General features: G+C 39.3%; 1 protein-coding gene across 1 annotated transcript in view; it reads left to right on the top strand.

Moving 5' to 3' along the window:
- THSD4 (thrombospondin type 1 domain containing 4) overlaps positions 1-20,027 on the top strand; it is a 319,739-nt gene that overhangs the window by 291,384 nt on the left and 8,328 nt on the right. Inside the window, exons 12-16 of the mRNA XM_037395653.1 lie at positions 403-532; positions 2,261-2,465; positions 4,932-5,105; positions 14,897-15,070; positions 17,677-17,856. Of these exons, the coding sequence (XP_037251550.1) occupies positions 403-532; positions 2,261-2,465; positions 4,932-5,105; positions 14,897-15,070; positions 17,677-17,856 (863 nt within the window). The remainder of the gene's footprint in view (positions 1-402; positions 533-2,260; positions 2,466-4,931; positions 5,106-14,896; positions 15,071-17,676; positions 17,857-20,027) is intronic.

Raw genomic sequence — 20,027 nt, 5'->3', positions numbered from 1 at the left:
ACTCTAAAGTAAGGAGGCTCAGTCTCTTTCCAGAAGCACAACAGAATTACTGCTAAATTTTTCCTCCTTTCAACCTATGTTTTGGCTTCATTTTTTTAAACTGCCTGAATACTTAATGTTTGTACTCTCTGCACTATAAAGGCCTCATGTAGACCAAGGAGCATATTTTCTCAACCTTTCCTGCAATGCCATGCTGTACTTTCTGTATACTAAAGGCTTCCCTTAATACTGCAATTAAATAGTCTAGCATTTGGCTCTTACATTTGGAAATTTTGGATAAAATCTTAGTCTGTATGTCCTGTTGTTAAGTTACTCTTTTCCTTTCTGTGTCAGTGTTGGATGCTACTGTTATGACTCTGGAGTCTTTTGCAACACATCACCTAATTTTCTTCTTCATTTCAGGGTCACAGTACCCAGTTTTCCACTGCGTCAACAGAATCACTCATGAGGAGGTATCTGAGAGTTACTGTGACAGCAGCACCAAGCCCATTCCAGAAGAGGAGGCCTGCAACCTCTTCCCATGTCCAGCTTTGTAAGACACTACAATTTACCTCAAGTGAAACAAGCCAATGTCATTGAGGTTTTGCATGTGAAAGAGGCTATTCTAAGTAGGAAACTAGTCTGAACTTCTAAGTACTATGCACTTGTTTCATAAAGTGTACTGCATATTTTTTCTGTAGTCGTTGGTGGCCTTCTTCCCCTTCACAGGGAGCAATAGCATTCAGAGAAGACAAAAGCGAAGTTGGCAACATGAGCTTAATAATTTCTCAAAGTTGCTGTGGTTGTTCAGGTATGCAACACTATACACGTTCTTGATATGGGTAGGTTTTTTTTCAAGTGACGGGCCTCGCATATACCTGCCTAAAGAAGAGGCTCTGTAGGTTATATTGCTCCATACTGGATCAGTGTGCTGTAGTGCCCACATGTTGCTTCCACGGTATCATATTTAAAGATAAGGTTAGGCTGACAGTGCTCACAGCCACCCCCTGGGGAGCATCACATGTCTTTCCTTCAATTCAGTAGTTCTTCAGCTTGAAGACAGGGTTCTGGAGCGGTAGTCCTTGTTTCCAGCACACTAATACTGCCAGCACACAAGATGTGATTTCCTTTGGAAAAGACACTCGCCATCAGGAGGCTGTGACTTACAATTGGCTAAGCAACTTATTTTAAAATGTCAACAAGAAAAACTTTAAAAAGTCAGTTCATCCAGGGTGTATACCAAGAAAAGAAAATGGTTAAACCCAGTTGCCATCGTAGCAGCTTTATTTCAGCAGAAAGCTGTATTTTCCATCTCTCTTGTGGTTACATTCTTCAGTTCCCTTCTGAGCAGCCAGTGGCCACTCCTTATCCCACAGAAGTTTCTAATGGTCTGAGTGCTGCTATAGTGTTAGAGGTGCCTGACAAGCCATTTCCTAGTGCACAGTAGATACTCGGGAACTTCTGAAGATGTTTTCTTGGAGATTCTTCTCTCACCAAGCATTTTTCTCACCTTTTTCTTTGTAATGACTCATTCTAATTCAACATCATCTGTTTACACAGGATAATATCAAGAATATAAACAAAGATATGTAAATATTTATTACAAAGATTACAGAGATTTTGCTTGCTTTCTGCAAGGGTTCTGAAATCAAATGTGTGAACGTTTCAGACACTTCCCTTATTTCTGTATGTCTTCATGCTTGAAATGAAAACTGAAAGGGAAAATTACATGTTTAAACAAAAGTGATTAAATAAATACAGTGAAATCTTGGAATGAGAATATATATCTAGGGAATCTTTTCATCTCTAAAATTAAATGTATTCATTCATTGCTTATTATTTGCTATTTCAGTAGTATGTATGAATGCCTGAATGCGTTAGGGATTTTTCGATACTGTCCTTTTTAGAGCCTTTGCTGCAAAAAAAATTTATGCAACACACCTTAAATTTTTTAGAAGTATCATTAGATCAGTAATACATATTATAGATAGATTCTTTAAAAGAAAACCAAACAGCAATTACTGGGTTAAGTAACGTTTGTTAGTATGTCTTGAAACCAGGGATTGTGCAATCTGTATGCATACTTACTATTATCAACCACTATGGGTAGATTGGGTGCAAGTATAAAACATCTTCATGGAATATCGGTATGCATATAGAGTCTTACGGGTTATTTTATCAGATTCTATATCAGCATGAGGATCACATCATTCAAGTTCTGTTAAGATTAGTATAGAGAAATCTTTACTGAAGAAATACATCTTCTTGATTTTTTCTTTAGCTGGGATATAGGGGAGTGGTCTGAATGCAGCAAAACATGTGGCCTTGGTATGCAGCACCGACAGATCCTATGTCGGCAAATGTATGCCAATCGCACCTTGACAGTTCAGCAGTACCGCTGCCAGCACCTGGAGAAGCCGGAGACAACCAGCACTTGCCAGCTGAAGATCTGCAGTGAATGGCAGATTAGGACAGAGTGGACTTCAGTAAGTATGAGTCATTAATTTGGGGCATAACACCTCAGAAAAGAGTAAGAATTTTCTTCCAGGTATCACTGATCAAACATTAAATTTGTTTTTGTTTAAAGCGGGGAAGTGAAACGTGAAAAGCCTTGGAAGTAGGTGAATCTTAGTTCAAGAAAACCCTGCTGGATTATGACCATTAAACTTTACTGTTCATAACCAGAAAGAAGCTGAAAATGAGCAATTGAATAGTACAAAACACACAGCTGTGTGTGTACAGAAGTACGCAAGTTTTCTGAGCAATGTATTTTTAAATGTTTTGTGAAGTAGAGTTGGGGGAGCCTTGATAGGTTTGCCTGTGGTGACAAACCTCCTGCTCTTTCTCATAGCATGTAGAATTTAGTTCCAGGAGTTATTTTACCTTATGGATGTATTATGGGTAGGGTCAGTAGTTGTTGTTACTGTAGTTGGTTTGAGGCTATGCCAAGACTTTCAGATAAATGTGGATGTCCAGTTCCAGGCTTTAATTTTTCTGTGTTGCTTACAAAAGGTTTGGCCAACCTGACAACCATCCTAGGTATTTTCATGGCCGTTGTGTGAAAGAGACAGTATCCTGGTGTATTAGGTGCAGTGATAAACAAATCTTTCAGTTAGCCACAAAACAAAACAAAACAACAAAAAAAACCCAATTAGAGTTGCTGAATTATGTGGGTGGATAGACTATGAGAAGTTCCAGCTTAAACCCTGAACCTAAACCTTCTTTCTCCTTTCTGCTGAAGTGCTTCCTTACTCGTAACGCCCCCAGCCCATGCTGGAATGTGTTTCCCGGCACGCATGGGCTAGCTGCACTGGCAGCAGCAGCACAGCCGTCCATCCACACAGACACAGCAGGCTAAAGTGTTGTGCAGCAGGCTGTTTGTGGCTTTCTAGTGGGTCTTCCCGCATGGTTTGAAGGTTAATGTGGGTTAACTCCCTCAGCTGCGGCATATTTGAGGCTGATAGTGGCATTCATGCCCATTCATGAAGTATCTGTCATATGTTCATATATTCCCGATTTAAAAAAAAAAACTAGAAATACCTAGATAGATGAGTGTAAAAATATGTGGGCACATTAATTCATTATTCATGATGAATTAAATTCCATCTGGTGTTAAAGGATAGTAAAACAGATATTAAAGGTAAAGTTTTGGGTTTTTTATTGTGTTGATGATGAGAAAGGGGAGCTGTTTTTGTGTGGTGTTTTGTTGCATTTTGAGAAGTATTTCAGTGTACAGACCCTTTAGAGGTTTACTGCATACAGTGAATCAAGCCAAACAAATGCTTTAGAAATTGTAGCTGGTTGAATATAAGTGTAACAACTGCAATAAAATTTTGTGATTAATTTGCTCTTGGAAGTAAAATTGAAGTTCTTGGCATGAGGAAGATGCATTATAAAGAAAGGAGCAATTGAGTTTGCAGACTGATGTCGGTATAACATTTGTTTGTGTTTGTGCTTACTGAAGTACAGTTAGGTTGTCACTTTGGAGACGGGGCTGTGATCTTAAAAGTAAGTTTAAGATTTTCTTGTGTGCTTACCATTTTTTCTGACATACAAATGTCAAAAACTTTGATCTAACTGATTAGAAAAAATGGCATTGAAGTAATTTTTAATATGGAGTCAGCAGATGACTTCGAGAGTAACTGGACAAATGACATAAGGAATGTTATAATAATTTTTATTAGGATTTTGCTATTTAATGACCTCACGCATCTAGTCTGGCATTTTGCCAGTGTTGTAGAGTGAACAGTTGAAGAAACAGCTGCAGTCTGAAGATGAAGTTTGTGAGGTATCTTACTGTGGGAAATCTATTTTACATGGTAAGTAACTTTGACATGTAAATACAGTAGACATGATTCAGCATTAGAAAGCAAGGAAGAACCAATGAGGCTGCCTTTGGAAGCCTTGCTAGGAACCCTTGTATGCAGGTACCGCAGTCTTTAGTCTTCAAATTCCCAAAGATTCCTCCCTTTCATTCTGGAGTATTTACAGGACTCATCAAAACATTTCATGCATATGCAGCAGAAAGTTGTGTTCCCATCTTGCTTCATGATGTGGATGCTTCACATAATGAGGCAGAGGTAGCAGCAGTTGTCAGAGTCCTCAGAGGCTGAAGAAGCGAGAGCAGAAGGGGCAGCCTTTACTTGCAAGATGGACTCAGAAGTTTTGGTTTTTTGCATTTCTCTTGCTTCATGTCTGCTTATAGGTCAAGATCAAAATTATGCAGAGTATGTATCCAAATGTATCTGCATAGTGTACTGTAGAACACTACAGACTGAGCATATGATTAAAACTGCTACTGTGTTTTTACTCCCTATTCCTAACAATCGCAAATAGTTCTGTAGCTTCTGTGGACGTCTCGGCAGGAATGAATGAGCTGTACATTCCCAGCTCCCTGACTAACCACTGCAGTTCTTGCATAGAACCCTGATACAACCTCCCTTTTGTTACAGTGCTCAGTGCCCTGTGGAGTGGGGCAGAGGACCCGAGATGTGAAATGTGTCAGCAACCTCGGAGACATTGTTGATGATGAGGAATGTAACATGAAGCTGCGGCCAAATGATATTGAGAACTGCGACATGGGTCCCTGTGCAAAGAGCTGGTTCCTTACAGAGTGGAGTGACAGGGTAAGGCTTCCCATTATCTTTGTGCTGCCAGAGCTTCTAAAACAACTTAGGTACTCCAGGATTCAAAAATATACATCTGTACAGCCATAAAAGGAGTGATCTTATTTTCCTTGTTTATCCTTGATCTGTTAAACAAGCAAAAGCAAACAAAAAATTAATGATCCCAAGGGCAACTCAAGTTTGTGTTAGATATAAGAATGCATAGAAAGGGCAAGCATGTGGGTACATGGCCAAGCATCTGGATTTAGAATTGGCTCTGTGTCTGAACTTTCCAAAATATTGAGTGTGCTGAGATTTATTATTCTGCCTTGTTTAGCCCTGAGTCTCAAGATTCAAACTCTACAAGTTTCCCTACTGTTTTTTTAAGAGATGGAGGTTTGAGGCCTGATGTCTGGGTTTAAGTTCAAGCCGTAAAACAGTTATCCTTTAGCTGTGAAGAGAGGAACAGCTTTGTAAGCTTAGGCAAGGTTGATTCAGGCTTTTGTACTTTGTAAACATGGATGTATTTTTTATTCCAATGAGTCAGATTCTCCACATGAAGGCAAAAAAAACAGTGGTGATTTACCTTGTTTTGTGATTGGGTTCAGAGTTGTTGTTCAGCAGTGATATTTATGTGTTGTGGTTTAACCACAGATGGTAATTAAGTGCCACACAGCCGCTCACTCACACCCCCCCTCACCCAGGGAGGTGAAGAGGAGAATCAGAAGGGAATGCAAAGCTCAAGGGTTGAGATAAGGAAAGTTTAACAACTGAGATGATGATGGCAATAATAACAATGACAATGATGATGATGAAGGAGAAGGGGAGAGAACTGAAATCCAAAGGAAAGGGAGAAAAGAAAACATGCACAGTACAGCTGCTCACCACCCAGTGACCGATGCCCAGCCAGTCCCCAAGCAGCGATCGGCAGCCCTGGCCAGCCCCCCAGGTGTATGTACCAAGCATGATGCCCCATGGTATGGAAAACCTTTTTGTCCAGTTCAGGTCAGCTGTGCTGGCTGTGTCCCCTCCTAATTTCCTGTGCCGCTCCAGCCCTCCCCGGCAAGGCCTGAGAAACCAAAAACTCCCTGACCACACTGTTCCCACACCATATTCACAACAGCACTGCACTAGCCACCAAGAAAAAACTTAACTCCATCCCAGGCAAAACGAGGACAGTATGCTTTCCTGAAGAGGCTTACACACACAGGCTAAGGCAAGCCTGGTATTTCGGTCCCTGTTGTGTATGCTTGCATATCAATTTCATCTGTAGACAAGTTGAGCTTCTTCAGTCTGTAAAAATCCTGATTCTATCTCCCTTTCCTTTGACTGGTTGTTTTGGCAGGCAAATAATAAATTTATCATGGAAACTGTAAGATTACATTCATACCTTTATGGATTCATTATTTGGATCATTTTGTGGCAGTATTGCTGAAAGCTAGTCATGTCTGGCTCATAGGTTATGCACTAGTTTGGTCACTCAGAAGATTTTCCACATTTTAGATGCAGAGGAGGAACTTCGCAAGTAGAACAGGTACCTGGTATATCACATAATTTTAAAAAGACTGATCAGATTCTTGCTACAACTAAAGGTCTTCAAAATTTTCAGCCTTTAGACAAGTCAAATAGATTTTACAAAGACAAAAAAGGGGGTTTTTCCGGTTATTATTCACTCAGTGTGTGCTCTTGCATAGCATGGACAAAAAGTTACCAGGTAAGGTTTAGGTATTAGTGCAAATGGCAAAGATTTTGCTGAAGGGGAAATGTCGCTGCCTTTTATTATGTGTTGGGTTTTTTTTAGCTTGTAGAGCTGTACAGGGATATTTTACAAGTAAGAGAGAAAAATGCTTTCTAGCCACAAAGATCTTATTCTTGAAAAAGCTGGCCCAGCTACTATCAGCTAGTGCAGCTCCACCACATAAAGCCCACACATTCCGGTGAAGACTCTAGCGTCAATGTTTTCTTCATCATTCTATGCTGATATTTTGTCTTCTGCAGAATTAAAGTAGGTTTTGACGCTGAAGGTTATGACTGTGGAATGAATGCTTATTTATACGTACTAAATGAGACAGAGAAGTGAAGCAGGTAATGTGGAAAATGTTGGAGTTTTTTCTTACCACAAACGTTTTAGGGTCAGAGAGTAAAGAATGGATTTTGTTACCTTCTCAGCTTATATAAGTGTACAAATTAATTTCTTCCAAATGCTTGCTACTGTAGTTGGCATTATTCACCATCATGTCTGCCAGCAGTGGGTTTGGAGTTTGATTCACGAAGAGAATGGAAGGAACAGCTTACTTCAGGAAAAAAGTAGATATGAGCTAGGATGTGCAGAATCTTCTAAGATTCACACATACCTTACAACTGGGATGTTCAGAGAAGTTTAGTGCAGTGATCCCAGTGGAAGTCAGTGGAATATAGGAGTAGTCAATTTTGCAAAGTCAGGCCTTTGGCCATTACCTTCCTTACTGCGCCTTTCAAGGGCTCTTTTTCAGGATCAGAAGTCTCTCTTTCTTTGTAGATGAGTGTGTTTCTATTGAAAGACAAGAGGAGAATTCGGTCATGGAATGGAAATGACCGTTCCCAGGTGTATGGACTTCGCATCTGTAATTTCTCAAAACAATTCTTTAAAAAGTGCTCTAAGCCAGGCCAGACTTCAGCAATAAGCATAGATCAGCGATGGGCAGCCACAAATGGTTCAGATAAGCAGGCAAAAGTTCAAATGTTTAAAGAAAGGTTGTTCAAACCTTTTGAGTCTGCAAAACTGTGGTGGAAATCTCACAAGAACAGACCTTCTTTGTGAGATTTATTACATGCCTACTGCAAGTCCCAGCTGGAAATACCACAGAACAGTCTTTCCCATTGTATTTTGACATTTCAGCCGTGGCTAGAAATAAGAGGTAAAAGAACTTATCATAACTTTTGAGAACCTTGGAACTTTGAAATGGTTGAGTTCAAACTTGGTTACAGCCATAAGAGAAGGCCTGGCTTGTGCTTTTCTGAACCCACTTTGCAAACACTTCATGTGTACTGTTGCACATGCAGCAAGTTGAGATTTCCAGAGGCCTGTCAGAGATCGGTTAGGCACATACTTTCTCTTTCACCAAGGGATATATCAAACTTCCATGTCTGGATTTATGTGATGCATGGGACATTACAGTATAGCCTTGATTAATTAGCAAAACATCAAGAAAAAGCACAGTAACATAAAAATTACAGTTGTCTTTGCTGCCAACAGATGTCAAATTTCAGGATTTGATAGCTGTGGTATATATTTGTGCAGAATTTGACAAGGGTATTCTTCAACACAGGGAGAGAAAGAGATGAATAGTCACATCTGAGTTTTAAGAAAAGGACAGGATCTAATCTAGGGTTGGTAGAAAGATTTTGGGGTTTCTTGTTTTACTGAAACCTTGCAAAGTTTTAACTGATGCAAAATCATGCTGGTTGCCTTCATTTTCATTAATAGTTTCTGTGGTTCTGAATTGGAAGATTATATCATTACATTTCCCTAAATGTGATTTCTGCAATACAACATATGTGCACTTAAAAACCTGCAGAGTACATACAGGAATTGTGTGTTAGGAGTTGTTTCTCCTTCCCAGCGTGGGCTGTAAGTAGCTTTACTCCGTAAATAACACTTGGCTGCCTTCTCACCATGTTCTCCTGTCTTGTTTTCCCACAACATGAATTTATGTATTTCATGGCCCACCTGTTCCCCCTCACTGCATTGACCTTCTTGGATTCAGTTTCATATACATATAATTAATCCTAAGTAATTAACCCCCCTCCATGTTCCTAAAACAATTCAGTTCTCGTTTTGAGTTGTTTCTATAAACAGGTGTCAGTATGTGACACACACACTGCTACCTGCACAGCTTAGGAGTTGTGCGGCTGCCATGTGCACACTGGTGGAGCGTGGGAGGGAGGGAAGGAAAGTTCATCCTGGAGAACCAAACCCTTATCTTCTGAGAAATTCATGCTCTGTTATTTGTCTTTGCAGCAGATCTAAACACCATACTTTGATATCCCCTGGGCTCAGTCTTGAGAGAAACAGAAATTTCTACTTGTTTCAAGAGGAAAGATCACAGGTTAGGTGTCTCTAGCAGCAAAATGAGACTTCTCTTACTCTGTGTGCCTGTCCTTACATTTATTCCTCTACCTTGAGTACAAAGAAGACAATTAAGTTTCATGGCTTTGTCTTCTACATGATCTTTAAGCCCTTTTGACTATAGAGAAGCTGGACAAACTTTTGTGATATTTTTACGTGCGTTTCTATAAAATGGCTTCCTGGATCATAATTCTGTTAAGATGTCCTACTGCGTTACAACAGCAGCGTTCCACCAAACTGCATCCATTAATCAGTAGAGTAAAGCTGGTGAACCTTGCTGAACTTAGCAACAAAATTGGAATGATGGGAGCAGATGAGATTCTTGCAAACATTTCACATGACTGATTCTTTGACAGCTCTAATTGCTGGAAAGTTTACTTCTCCTAGGGGTCAGAAGCGGAAAACTGCATTCTCCTGATTTACAGCAATGGGACACTCACCAGTGTTTCCTTCCAGCTAACTGGAGCATTTCCCTCTTGCATTTTTGTCCATTCCTCATTGCCATCTCCTCTGCTCATTTGTTACTCATTTTATGTTTAGAGCATACTTAGAAAAGAAGCCAAAATACAAACAATTTTAGATGTTAATGAGATTCTGAGGCCAAAATAAAATCTTGGGAAGAAAGAAAAATGCTGCACATCAGAGAACAAAATCAAAACAGATCAAATGCATGCTCTGGATTTCACTCTTCATTAAAAGGAGTAACAGCAATGCTTCTGTAATATCTTCCATTAGAGAACTGTGTTGTGCTTCATAAAAATCAGCGCTTTATTCCCCATAATCCCCAAGCATTACCTAACAGGTACAAGCAAGTTTATTAACCAGTCAGATGTGGAGTCACCAATGAATATTGTAGCTCATGCTCTTATTTTACTGGGGTTTATTTAAATTTGGATAGCTCATGTAAAATCTCCTCGATTCTGAAAAAAAAACACAAAGGAAAAGAGACCACCATTGAGCTTGTACAGGTGTTTCGTTATTTTTTATTATCGCTGTTCATTTGTTTTCAGTATAAAATGAAAACAAGATAAAATACCCTCTCTGTTGATTTCACATGGGAATCATATGGAAGGAGAAGTTTTGCATTCTTTATGTATAAATATGTAACTGACCTCATGATTTGCAATGAAACATATGGCCAGGAGAGTTTTGAAGGAGACATTGCTAGAAGGGTGGCCAGGACCTACAGAGATTCTGTTTTCTTTTCTAGAGCTGATCTCTCTTTGCCACAATTCAGCTGCTTTAGATAAAAATCAGCATATAAAAGTCTGCGTGGCAGGGAGCGCTAGGGCCCGCAGTGTCCCGGTGGGGTCAGCAGGGCAGGCTCAGAGCTTGCAGGCAGGGGCAAACGGGAGTCCAAATTATCGTCCAGGTTATGGCAATGAGGCAGGTCCAAAGTCAAGCTGGGAAATCAGCCTACAGCTCAGGTCCAGTAACCAGGGTAGGACACAGCCCAGTGACCCTGGGACAGGTCTGTGGTAATGAGGCAGGGTCAAGGTCACCCTCAGAGGTCCAAGGGTCAGGGATGGATGAGGCCTGTGCCCAGGCTGTGGCTGGGGACTGCACGTCCCTCGCTGAAGCTCAGGTAGGGGCTGGTGGACCAGGGCTGAGGTTAGATCGGCACGCTGGGGCACGGGCTGGAGTGTGGCTGGAGGCCCCAGGTGAGGCCGGTCATACACGAGTACCAACCGTGCTACCAGCTATGTATGAAGAAGGTAACTGTGTACATTGAAGGAATCATCATCCAGCTGAAGTGTCCAAAAATTCTAAGACCGTACTTCAAACCTTTTGTTACCTTGGAAGGATACGGTGGGTCTGCCAGACTGAGAACAGGGATGGAGGGATGGTTTGACTTTGATCCAGCACCTACCGTAAAGGTGCACTCTAAAGGGAAATGATGTAAATGCAGTGATCAGAAAGTGTTTTGGCAATACGTAAGGATATTTCTGACTAGCGCACCCACCCACCCACCCACCCTTTCTTTTTTTTTTTTTAAGAGATTAAGGCTGTTCTCAACAGTTTTATGTCCTTTGAAAAATTGCCCCCAGTTTTGGAACTGTGGCAGAAGTGAGCTTCTGGAATACAAGTCTTAGTTTTGTTATGGGGAAAACAACAGTTACATAATCCTTCTAAAATCCCTTCTGACAGGGATTTTCTCAGCGTAGGTGGAATAATGCTAAGGAGTTTCATAAACGCATTTCAAACATAGGTCTTAATTTTTATTTTTCACAGTAGTGAAACATCAGGAGGATGATATATAAAAAAAACTTCATTATTATCTTGTGGGCAGTAGTTAAGCTGATGAAGGTTGAAGTGCAGTAGACAGAAGTCCTGCACAAATGGGGACGTTTTACTGGAACTCAGTTGGTGTTTGTTTAGCGATTTAATTAAGGCTAGTGATGATGCTGAGACCTGGGTGAAAGGACTCTCGAATTCTGGTGGATTTTCAGCTGCCTCTTTCTTGTGGTCTCTTGTCCCAGCTGAGGGTAACGGGTCGGTCTGGCATGTTAGTGGAAGGGAACTGGCGCTGTTAATTGCTTTTTTTCGCTCTCCCAAGCCCTGTGGCTGTGACAGAAATTCAGGCTCCCACTTGCAGTTTTCCAAGTTTGCAGAACTAGCCTTATTTTCCTGAACTGCTGTTCCAGTTGTTTTCTGACAACTATCAGAGCACTGGGTTGGGGGTGAGGGGGCGGTATTTTTAGTTTTTAATGGGAATGGAAACCTTCTGAAACTGAACTCGTGAGGGAAGGACCTCAGGAAGAGGAGAAATGGCAGGCTCCTTAAAACTAGGGAGGGTGTTCCACAGACTAAGTTTTCTGAGGAAATTCTGCCAATTAAAACAAGACAGTGAAACAAAATATCTTTAATAATAGGACCAGAACAGAGAAGTTGTAGCTTGTGAAAGTTCCTCATGTCATACAACGTTAGGTTATGGCAGTTGCTAGGTATTAACGCAACAAATCAATGGCACCAAATTGAAAGGGGTGGGTGTGTCAGTTGTGAAAACCAAAGGGAGAGGATTCATTATCCAAACACTCCCTCCTCCCCGCCTTGGGCTTTGGAAATCATGGCTTTCACATGGAAGATTTTTACTGAAAGGAAGAAAAAAAGATGAAAAACCAGATACTTAACGTAGAAACATTCAGGTTTAAGTTTGCTTTGTAAATCCTTTGAGGGTAGTTAATCTGTAGCAAAGTCTTGCAGCAGAGGGTGGGACAACCCTATACCTTCCCATTTGGTATTTCCTTTGTTATTTGATATGCAAGCCTAGTTCATGCATAATCATTTAAAACATAAGACTATGGAGATTTTCTGGATGACTTTATGGACTAAACTTGTTCCCAGCTCTGGTTTGCAAAGCAGAAAAGCAAATTAGATTGTGAAATGAAAATTACTTAGAAATAAGAGAAGTATTTGCAGAGTATATGCACAGTTCTCTATGCATAATGTAATTGAACATATTTGCTGAGGATAAAATATGAACAGCCACAAAACTGATTTCTGTACAGTGGGTTTGCAAGGTAGCCATTTTATGGGGCTCAGTTAAACAGCTAGTTTACCTAGGCGTGGACCGTTTGAAAAGGACTTAGTTTAGTTTTAGTTTCCATAAACAAGAAAATGCTCACTACTAGCAGCATTTACATCATTCTTGTATTTCAAGATTTTGCCAGTTTACTTTGGAAAGACCTCCTTAGCCATCAAATCTGGTTTGCTGGGGAGGTAAGTATATCTTACATGTCTGTGTGAAAGTGGAAAATTTTGTTGTGCACCACCAACAAAAAAAGGTTCATTATGTTACTAATAGGCAGCATTTAAGAGAAGCTTAATTATTTGATCTTGCAGATGGAGAAGGAGCCATTTCAAACTATGAGCAGGTTTTTTCCTATTCCTGTGGAGTACAAAAGCATCTCATTAAATTCTGAATTTCTAGTTTTTCCAAAATTTTTGTTTGTTTGTTTGTTAAAAAAAATTAGTTGTAAAAAGTTGAATCACTGTTGTTGTTTTCTAGGGATTCCATTTTAGGAAGGCTTTGCCCTTCCATTTGAACATCTTGTAAGAGGAACCAATTTGCTGATAGGAAAAATGTTTTTCTGTACTCTCTGTGGAATGCATATAACATGACTAGATGTTTCACGCAACAGTGAGTAACATGTAGTTTGCAACCAGTTGTACTTTCAGTCACTGGTCTCTCTCTTGAGAAGGTGAATGACTGTATTAGTTAATCCCATTATTAATAGTGGTGCTATCTTGGCATCTGCTGTTCTGCAGTTGAATTACTAGATATGAACTGATTGTTACTGATGGGAGCCTTATCAAGCTAGTGGTCAGCTCCATGTCTTGTTATTAGTTCTTTGAATCATTCTCACTTTTATTCAATAAAAATTAAAAACATGGTCCAGTGCAGTTACATTCATTTGCAAGGAATGTACTGTTCATTGTGGAAGTAAGCCACAGTTTCTTATAACTAATTACAATGTATGTTAAAAATAACATCTGAAATGTCAATCAAATGCATCTTTTTCCCCCCCATATACTGCATACTTGTGGTTTTCTTTGCATGTGTAATATAGTTGTTTATATTCAATTACACACACATCTTTCAGTGAGCTGCACATGGGTTTTTCTTTATTTTAATTAAAAGCCAAATGCATTTTAAAAGAAAAAGGAAGAAAAGGAAGATTAAGAAAGGACTAAGCAACAAAAAACCAGTCTTAACAGAAGAATTGATTATTCCCTGGCATGTTTCTGTTTTTTAAATGTCAGTAGTTTGATGCTGCCCAGAGCAGTGGAATATCGGAGACTTCCACTAAAGTGGATGAATGACCGAACTGCAAGGGCATAAATGGAATTTATCCTGTGTGATTTATGGATGACATCCATATATCTCTGAACATATGATATAAGAATCTGCATATCACTATTTATTAAGAACTTTCAGAATTTAGCAGTGAAAAAATGAGAATGTTGAATGTTAGTTACTGGGAAGCCATATCACTAGAAAGCAACATTGAATTTACATAAACTTCTGCAGCGACCTCTTCTGCTGAAACTAATCAACAACTTACGATTAAAACAGGTTGGGCAATAATTAGTGGTAGTTACAGTTATCTGCTGAGGATTTACCTGAATCTTTTGAAACCACCTGTCAAAAATTTGTATATTTTTCTTTTTTATTGCACTCTCATACTCTGTCAACTCGTTACATGGAGAAGTCCCAGGATGTGCCGTGCAGTCATTTTACTACCAGTGCCACAGCCCTAGAGCCTTCCTAGCCTCGTCCTTCTAACCGGTGTAAGAGTTCACCTGGCTGGCAGCTTGAATGGTCGGAGAAGAAACTCACTCACAGGACAATTCCAAGGCTGAAATATGACTGCTATCTGAAAAGCTGCTTATAGAAATCACCCCTCCTCAGATCTATTAACTGCTATACAAAAAGATGAAAACTGAATGAATTTACAGACTGGAAGAAGGACAGGAAAGCAAGAAAGCTAACAAAAAGTTATAAAAAAATAGGTTCCTTTCTTTCCTAATCCTTCAGGTTTTTGCGTTTGTGACTTTAAAGGCAGGTACCACAGCTGAATCACAAGTAAAAATAATCAACTTGGCACAAGTTCATTTACTTTTTGTGATTGTTGCTTCTCCTCATTTCATTGTGCAGTCTGGAGGACGGACTAGTGAACATGTTCTGTCTTTTGCTCCCTAGTGTTCTGCAGAATGTGGTGACGGGGTCCGTACCCGTTCAGTTGTCTGTATGACCAACCACATCAGCAGTTTGCCTCTGGAAGGCTGTGGCAACAACAGACCCTCTGAAACGACACCCTGCGATAACGGACCCTGTGCTGGTAAAGTGGAGTGGTTTGCTGGGGGCTGGACACAGGTAAGCTCTGTATCTAACATATGGATTTGTCTTCTGATGGTATTTTAATTTGAAAAATGTATCTTTGTGCTATGGAGATGCATGCTGTAAGGTATTTCCACATCACTGTGGAATATTTGGATATTTTTTTTCTGTATTTTGCTGAGTTGATACTCAATACTTTTCAGCGCCTGCTATTTTTTTCACTTAGATGAAAATTAAATTTTGTTCTTCTCTTCCTCTGTACCTTCATTTTTATTGCTCATCTGCTGACCCAGTGTATTTATAAAATGAAAGATAAGAGAAAACTGCTTAGCATTTTCAGGTGAACACTAAAGCAACAGATCTGCATCTTTTAAAGTAGGGCCTTTATGAACATGCATACCCGCGGGGAGATATACCCAGATATACATATGGAATTTCTAAAAGATAAGTAAGACAAGAAACAACGGCTGAACCCAAAAATAGCTTCAGTATTGTTATGCTGAAATTCATGATAATAGGTGAAAAGAAAATTGGTTAGTGGCATATATCCTGCTGCTCTTTCCTCAAGGTCAGCTCTTCCCTTGATCCACATCTCAATAGTCCTCATTCTAAATAAACATTTCTGCTGTGAGGATACAAAGAAACTGCAGACTGGTGCCCAGACATTTATGTCCCTTTGTGTAGCCCGGAGAGCCTTTCGGACTGCTGGTACCAGCACTTCATCAAGATGTAGGGAGTAGTCTCTGGGCTGGGCTGGTATCTCGCCACATTTCAGATTCCAAGATCTTTCCAGGTGATAAGGAGTTGGAAATTAATCTGGTACAGCCGAGATGGAGATTACAGGGCTACGACTATGCTAATGCTTTCAAGTGTAAGTGATAATTATTTGTATTGTATAAGAGTAATAACAAATTCAGATTTAAATCATACTTAGCTGCAGTTCTAATAATAGATAAAACCTGCTGTAAGCTGTTAACTTACACCATTCTGCGCAGGTGAATGGGCACTTTGTATCCATTCCTGCTACCACAGAGAGAAGCATTCAGGAAGGTCATTCTAACTCTCCCCATTCTGTTCTGAATAAGAAAGTTTCTGTCCTTTACAATTTCCTGTTCTTTTAAGCTAACTCACCTTCTTTCTTTGCATGAGATTGAATTGTGTGATGCATACCAAGGGTACAAAGTCTTTGCTGTATGTTACCTGAAAGAAGTGTCTGACAACATCTATTCTACTGGCCAAATCCTGACTTTTAAATACCAAAATGAAAGCAGACAGTCAGTAGACCAGAGCCAAAGGGAGCACTGGCAGATGAACTTCTGCGTTAAGATACTGTGTTTTGGAGAAACCATTAAATGACAACGGAGACAGAGATGTGTAGTGTAAAGAAAGTACAATTAAGTTATTTCCTGTAGAATTTGTTTGCTGTGTTCATCTCGAGCAAGGTTCTTCATTCAACTCAAGGTTTTTGTGGGTATCTGGTAAAAGGATCATAAACTCCACCCAAAATATAAACAAAGTCCCCACTTTTAATAACATTTGATTGGTTTAGGCTAGAAAAAGCCTAAACCAGAAAAAGCAGCATAGAAACCAATACGTTGCTGGAATCATCTTCTGAAAACCTTTTTGCAAGTGCCAGGAACAGTAGTGTGTGTGTGTATTTAACCTTTAAATGGGCAGTAAGAGTCCATGTGAGTCAAATTTGCTTTTCAGAACTGGAACCAACACTGCATCACTTAGATACTTGCAAACATGAAAAGAACACCCTGGCAAATCAAGGCATTTTCTAAAAACCACACAGAATGTGGGGTTTGTAAAGCTGCAAAACTGTGCTCTAATCTTATAACCCTCATAGGTTCAGTGCAGTGCGTATGGTCCAGCTTCAGCAAGAAGCAGTAGCACTGTTTATGGAGAAAGTAAGTTATGCTTGTCTTTTCATTATAAATGTAAATGCCAGGGATGTTTTGTAGCTACAGGTAAAACTGCACTTCTGGATTTCTCCACAAGCCCAGTTAAAGTCACATGTTGTCTTCTTCATAAAAATAATTAGAAATATGTTTTGAGTGGAATAGAAATTCACAGAAGTAATGTTTTAACCGCTGTAACCATCTTTAAGATTACAAATTAAATATGTAATACCTGACACAGTCAGTAGTCACTTGATGAATTAAGTCATTACTATATCCTTCAGCATTTTCTTGTCCTAGTTCCTAACTGGGACTGCTGATTACTATGTTAGTACTACATACAAATAATAATAACCCAAGTTTATCTAGGCTACTATTCTGGCACTGAGAGATAAAAAACCTACTGCAGGAACTTAAGGAATTCTTTATCCTTTTCCTTTCTAAGTTGTACATATGCAAGTGATGGAAGGAAAGATACAGTTAGGTTCATTTTACTGAGGATAGTACATATAAAAGTAAGGAAATGGATTTTGGATGTTAGTGTCTAGGTATGTGTTCAAGAGTAGGGAATAACCAAAACTACAAATTTTCCTGTTTGAAGATTTATTTTAAATGCAAGTGTCTGTGTTTTATTTCAGAAGCAAATAATGTGAAGAAACATGTTACTTCAGAACCAAGTTGAAGGACGTAAGTAGAATAACAAAATCCACCACTTTTTTTTTTTTTCCTCTGATACAGTGCTCTACTGAATGTGGCAGTGGAACTCAACAGAGAGAAGTCATTTGTGTTAGGAAAACTGAAGGTAATTTTGATGTGTTGAACCCATATGAATGTTCATATTTGGAAAAACCTCCCAGCCAGCAGTCCTGCTACCTCAAACTGTGTGGATCTAAGTGGTTTCATACAGAATGGAGCACAGTAAGTCTATCATGCTTTTCTATATCTAGTTTTGTTTGATAAATCTTTTCCTGTATATATTGAAAGGGACCACTATTTGGGTAACATGGTTAATCATGAAATTGACTTAATCTTACACAGGAATGATACTAAAAAGCAAGCATACTCTTTAGTACCCAGTGGAGCTTAGGAAAGGTAGGAAATATCTTGACCAGGAGGAGACACTGCATAGTTGTCTTCATCTGTGATCTATTCTTCCAAGAATCTTCCTATTTTATAAAGTCGGTTTGCCCTTAATGAAGCTATGTAGTGCACTGAGTTCTTTTCAGACCTCTAGTTGCATTAAAATTAAGGAGCATTTAATAAAGAATGAGGGATGTATTCATTTTTTAAAGACAGTTTTACCATAATATTTTACTGTAAACTCTTCACTGTAATACTTGGAACTTACTGAGAGAAAAACTAGTGCAGAGCTTCACATATGTCCAGTTTCCCCTGGAAGTGGACCAGCTACATTCACCAATGCCACAAAATGCTTTAGTTTCATCTGTCTTTCCATTATCTCCTATACTTATTGGATTTTTACAAAAAAATCAACATTTTTCTCCTAAATGAATATCTGAAAGTCCATTGTCATCTTAGAATGGAAAATTGTGTGAAGAGTATTTACATGACATCATATCTAATGCAGTGACTTACACCCTTCCTTGAGCCTTAAATTGAATTCAGAATGACAGCTCTGAAATGTAGAAGCACTTCAGATACCTTCAGTTTGAGTTCCCTTAGCCAGGAACCTTTGGAAATACCTCATCCACATGACATGAGACAGAGAAATTGTTTTGGTTTTCTCTTTTACTAAGCACTCAGTTATTTGAGTGACTTACTGGCAGCACTAGAAAGCAGAAACGAAGGTCAAATGGTTTTAACAAATAAATCAGCTGAAGGGAATCCTGATTTTTCTTCCTTAATTGCAGGTGATGTTTGTTTGAAAACAACATCCAAGTTAGACTCATAATAAAGCCATGTAGAATGAAGTCTGTTCTTTGGTGTTGCTGGAAATTCTTTGGATTCTTTACTGAGCTGTTGGTTTAGATTAAGTAACTTCCCCTTAGCAAACCCATTTTCAAATGGGAACCTGCAGGCATGTGGCCATAAGAGATAGAGCTGTCTGCATCCACAGAATGCAGCAGGTAGATTCCTTCTGCGAAAATATGTGCTCTCTTTGGCAGGCACAGAAGAAATGAGGTGCTAAGACTCAGAATCTGATAGGTATTTAGAGATCACTAGTTACTGTTTAAGTGCTTGCTTCCTAAGGAGTGGTGTCTAAAAATCCTTAAAGGTCTAAGCCTTTGTGACCTTCTTCACTGTAGGAACAAAAACGTATGCTAGCGGAGGTTAGGCGAGATCACATTCTGAGCGTTTTTCAATTCTCCTTCTGATATTGTTGCTGTTGTCAACAGAGCATGTGGTATCTCTTACCGTTAGACCTGACAAGGAAGGATTATGGGGTTGGCAGTGAGCAGAACAGGTCGTTCAGAGCCCCTATACTGGGCATTGAAACAGTCACATTCTGTTTTCCGCAGAATTTTTATATGACCTTGGATAAATGGCGTGGCCTCTCGTCACGGGGGTTAAATGGCTCACTAACTCAGGATGCTGGCGGTTGTGTGTAGCGTGTTGTATGTAGCATCTAAATTCTGTCTTGGTTCCATTTTAAGTGCTTAAGATCTCTACAAACCTGAACTGAAGTTCTTATTGTTGGATGTGAGATAATTACAATATTCTATACAGGCATGTAACAAGAGGAATTTTATTAAAAAATGAAGTTTTCTATGGCCACAGGGCTGTGTCTTTTCTGAATTGGAGAAAGGTTGTACTTAAAGATGAAACAGCAATGTAAGAATATATTATTGAGAATATTTTAGGCAGTTTGCTGCAATTTCTGATTTTATGATAATGACAAGTTGTTTTTGCAATGTTAGGAAAAGAAATAATTATGCCAGAAAATTCAGAAAGAAAACATTCTTACTAGTTTGGGGCTATTAAGGTTTAAATCATTATAAATGACCCAGGTTTAATTAAGTTTGTGAGCATTTAAGTCGAACTGGACAGTGAGCCAAATCTCAAAGACCTCACTCAGGCGAATGCTTGAAGTCAACAAAGGATTTGCTTCAGTATGGGCAGAAATGTGT

The sequence above is a fragment of the Falco rusticolus genome, chromosome 7 (assembly GCF_015220075.1).
Source record: "Falco rusticolus isolate bFalRus1 chromosome 7, bFalRus1.pri, whole genome shotgun sequence".
NCBI lineage: Eukaryota > Metazoa > Chordata > Aves > Falconiformes > Falconidae > Falco > Falco rusticolus.
Note: the sequence above shows the minus strand (reverse complement) of the source record. Positions and strands in the feature narration are given on the sequence as shown.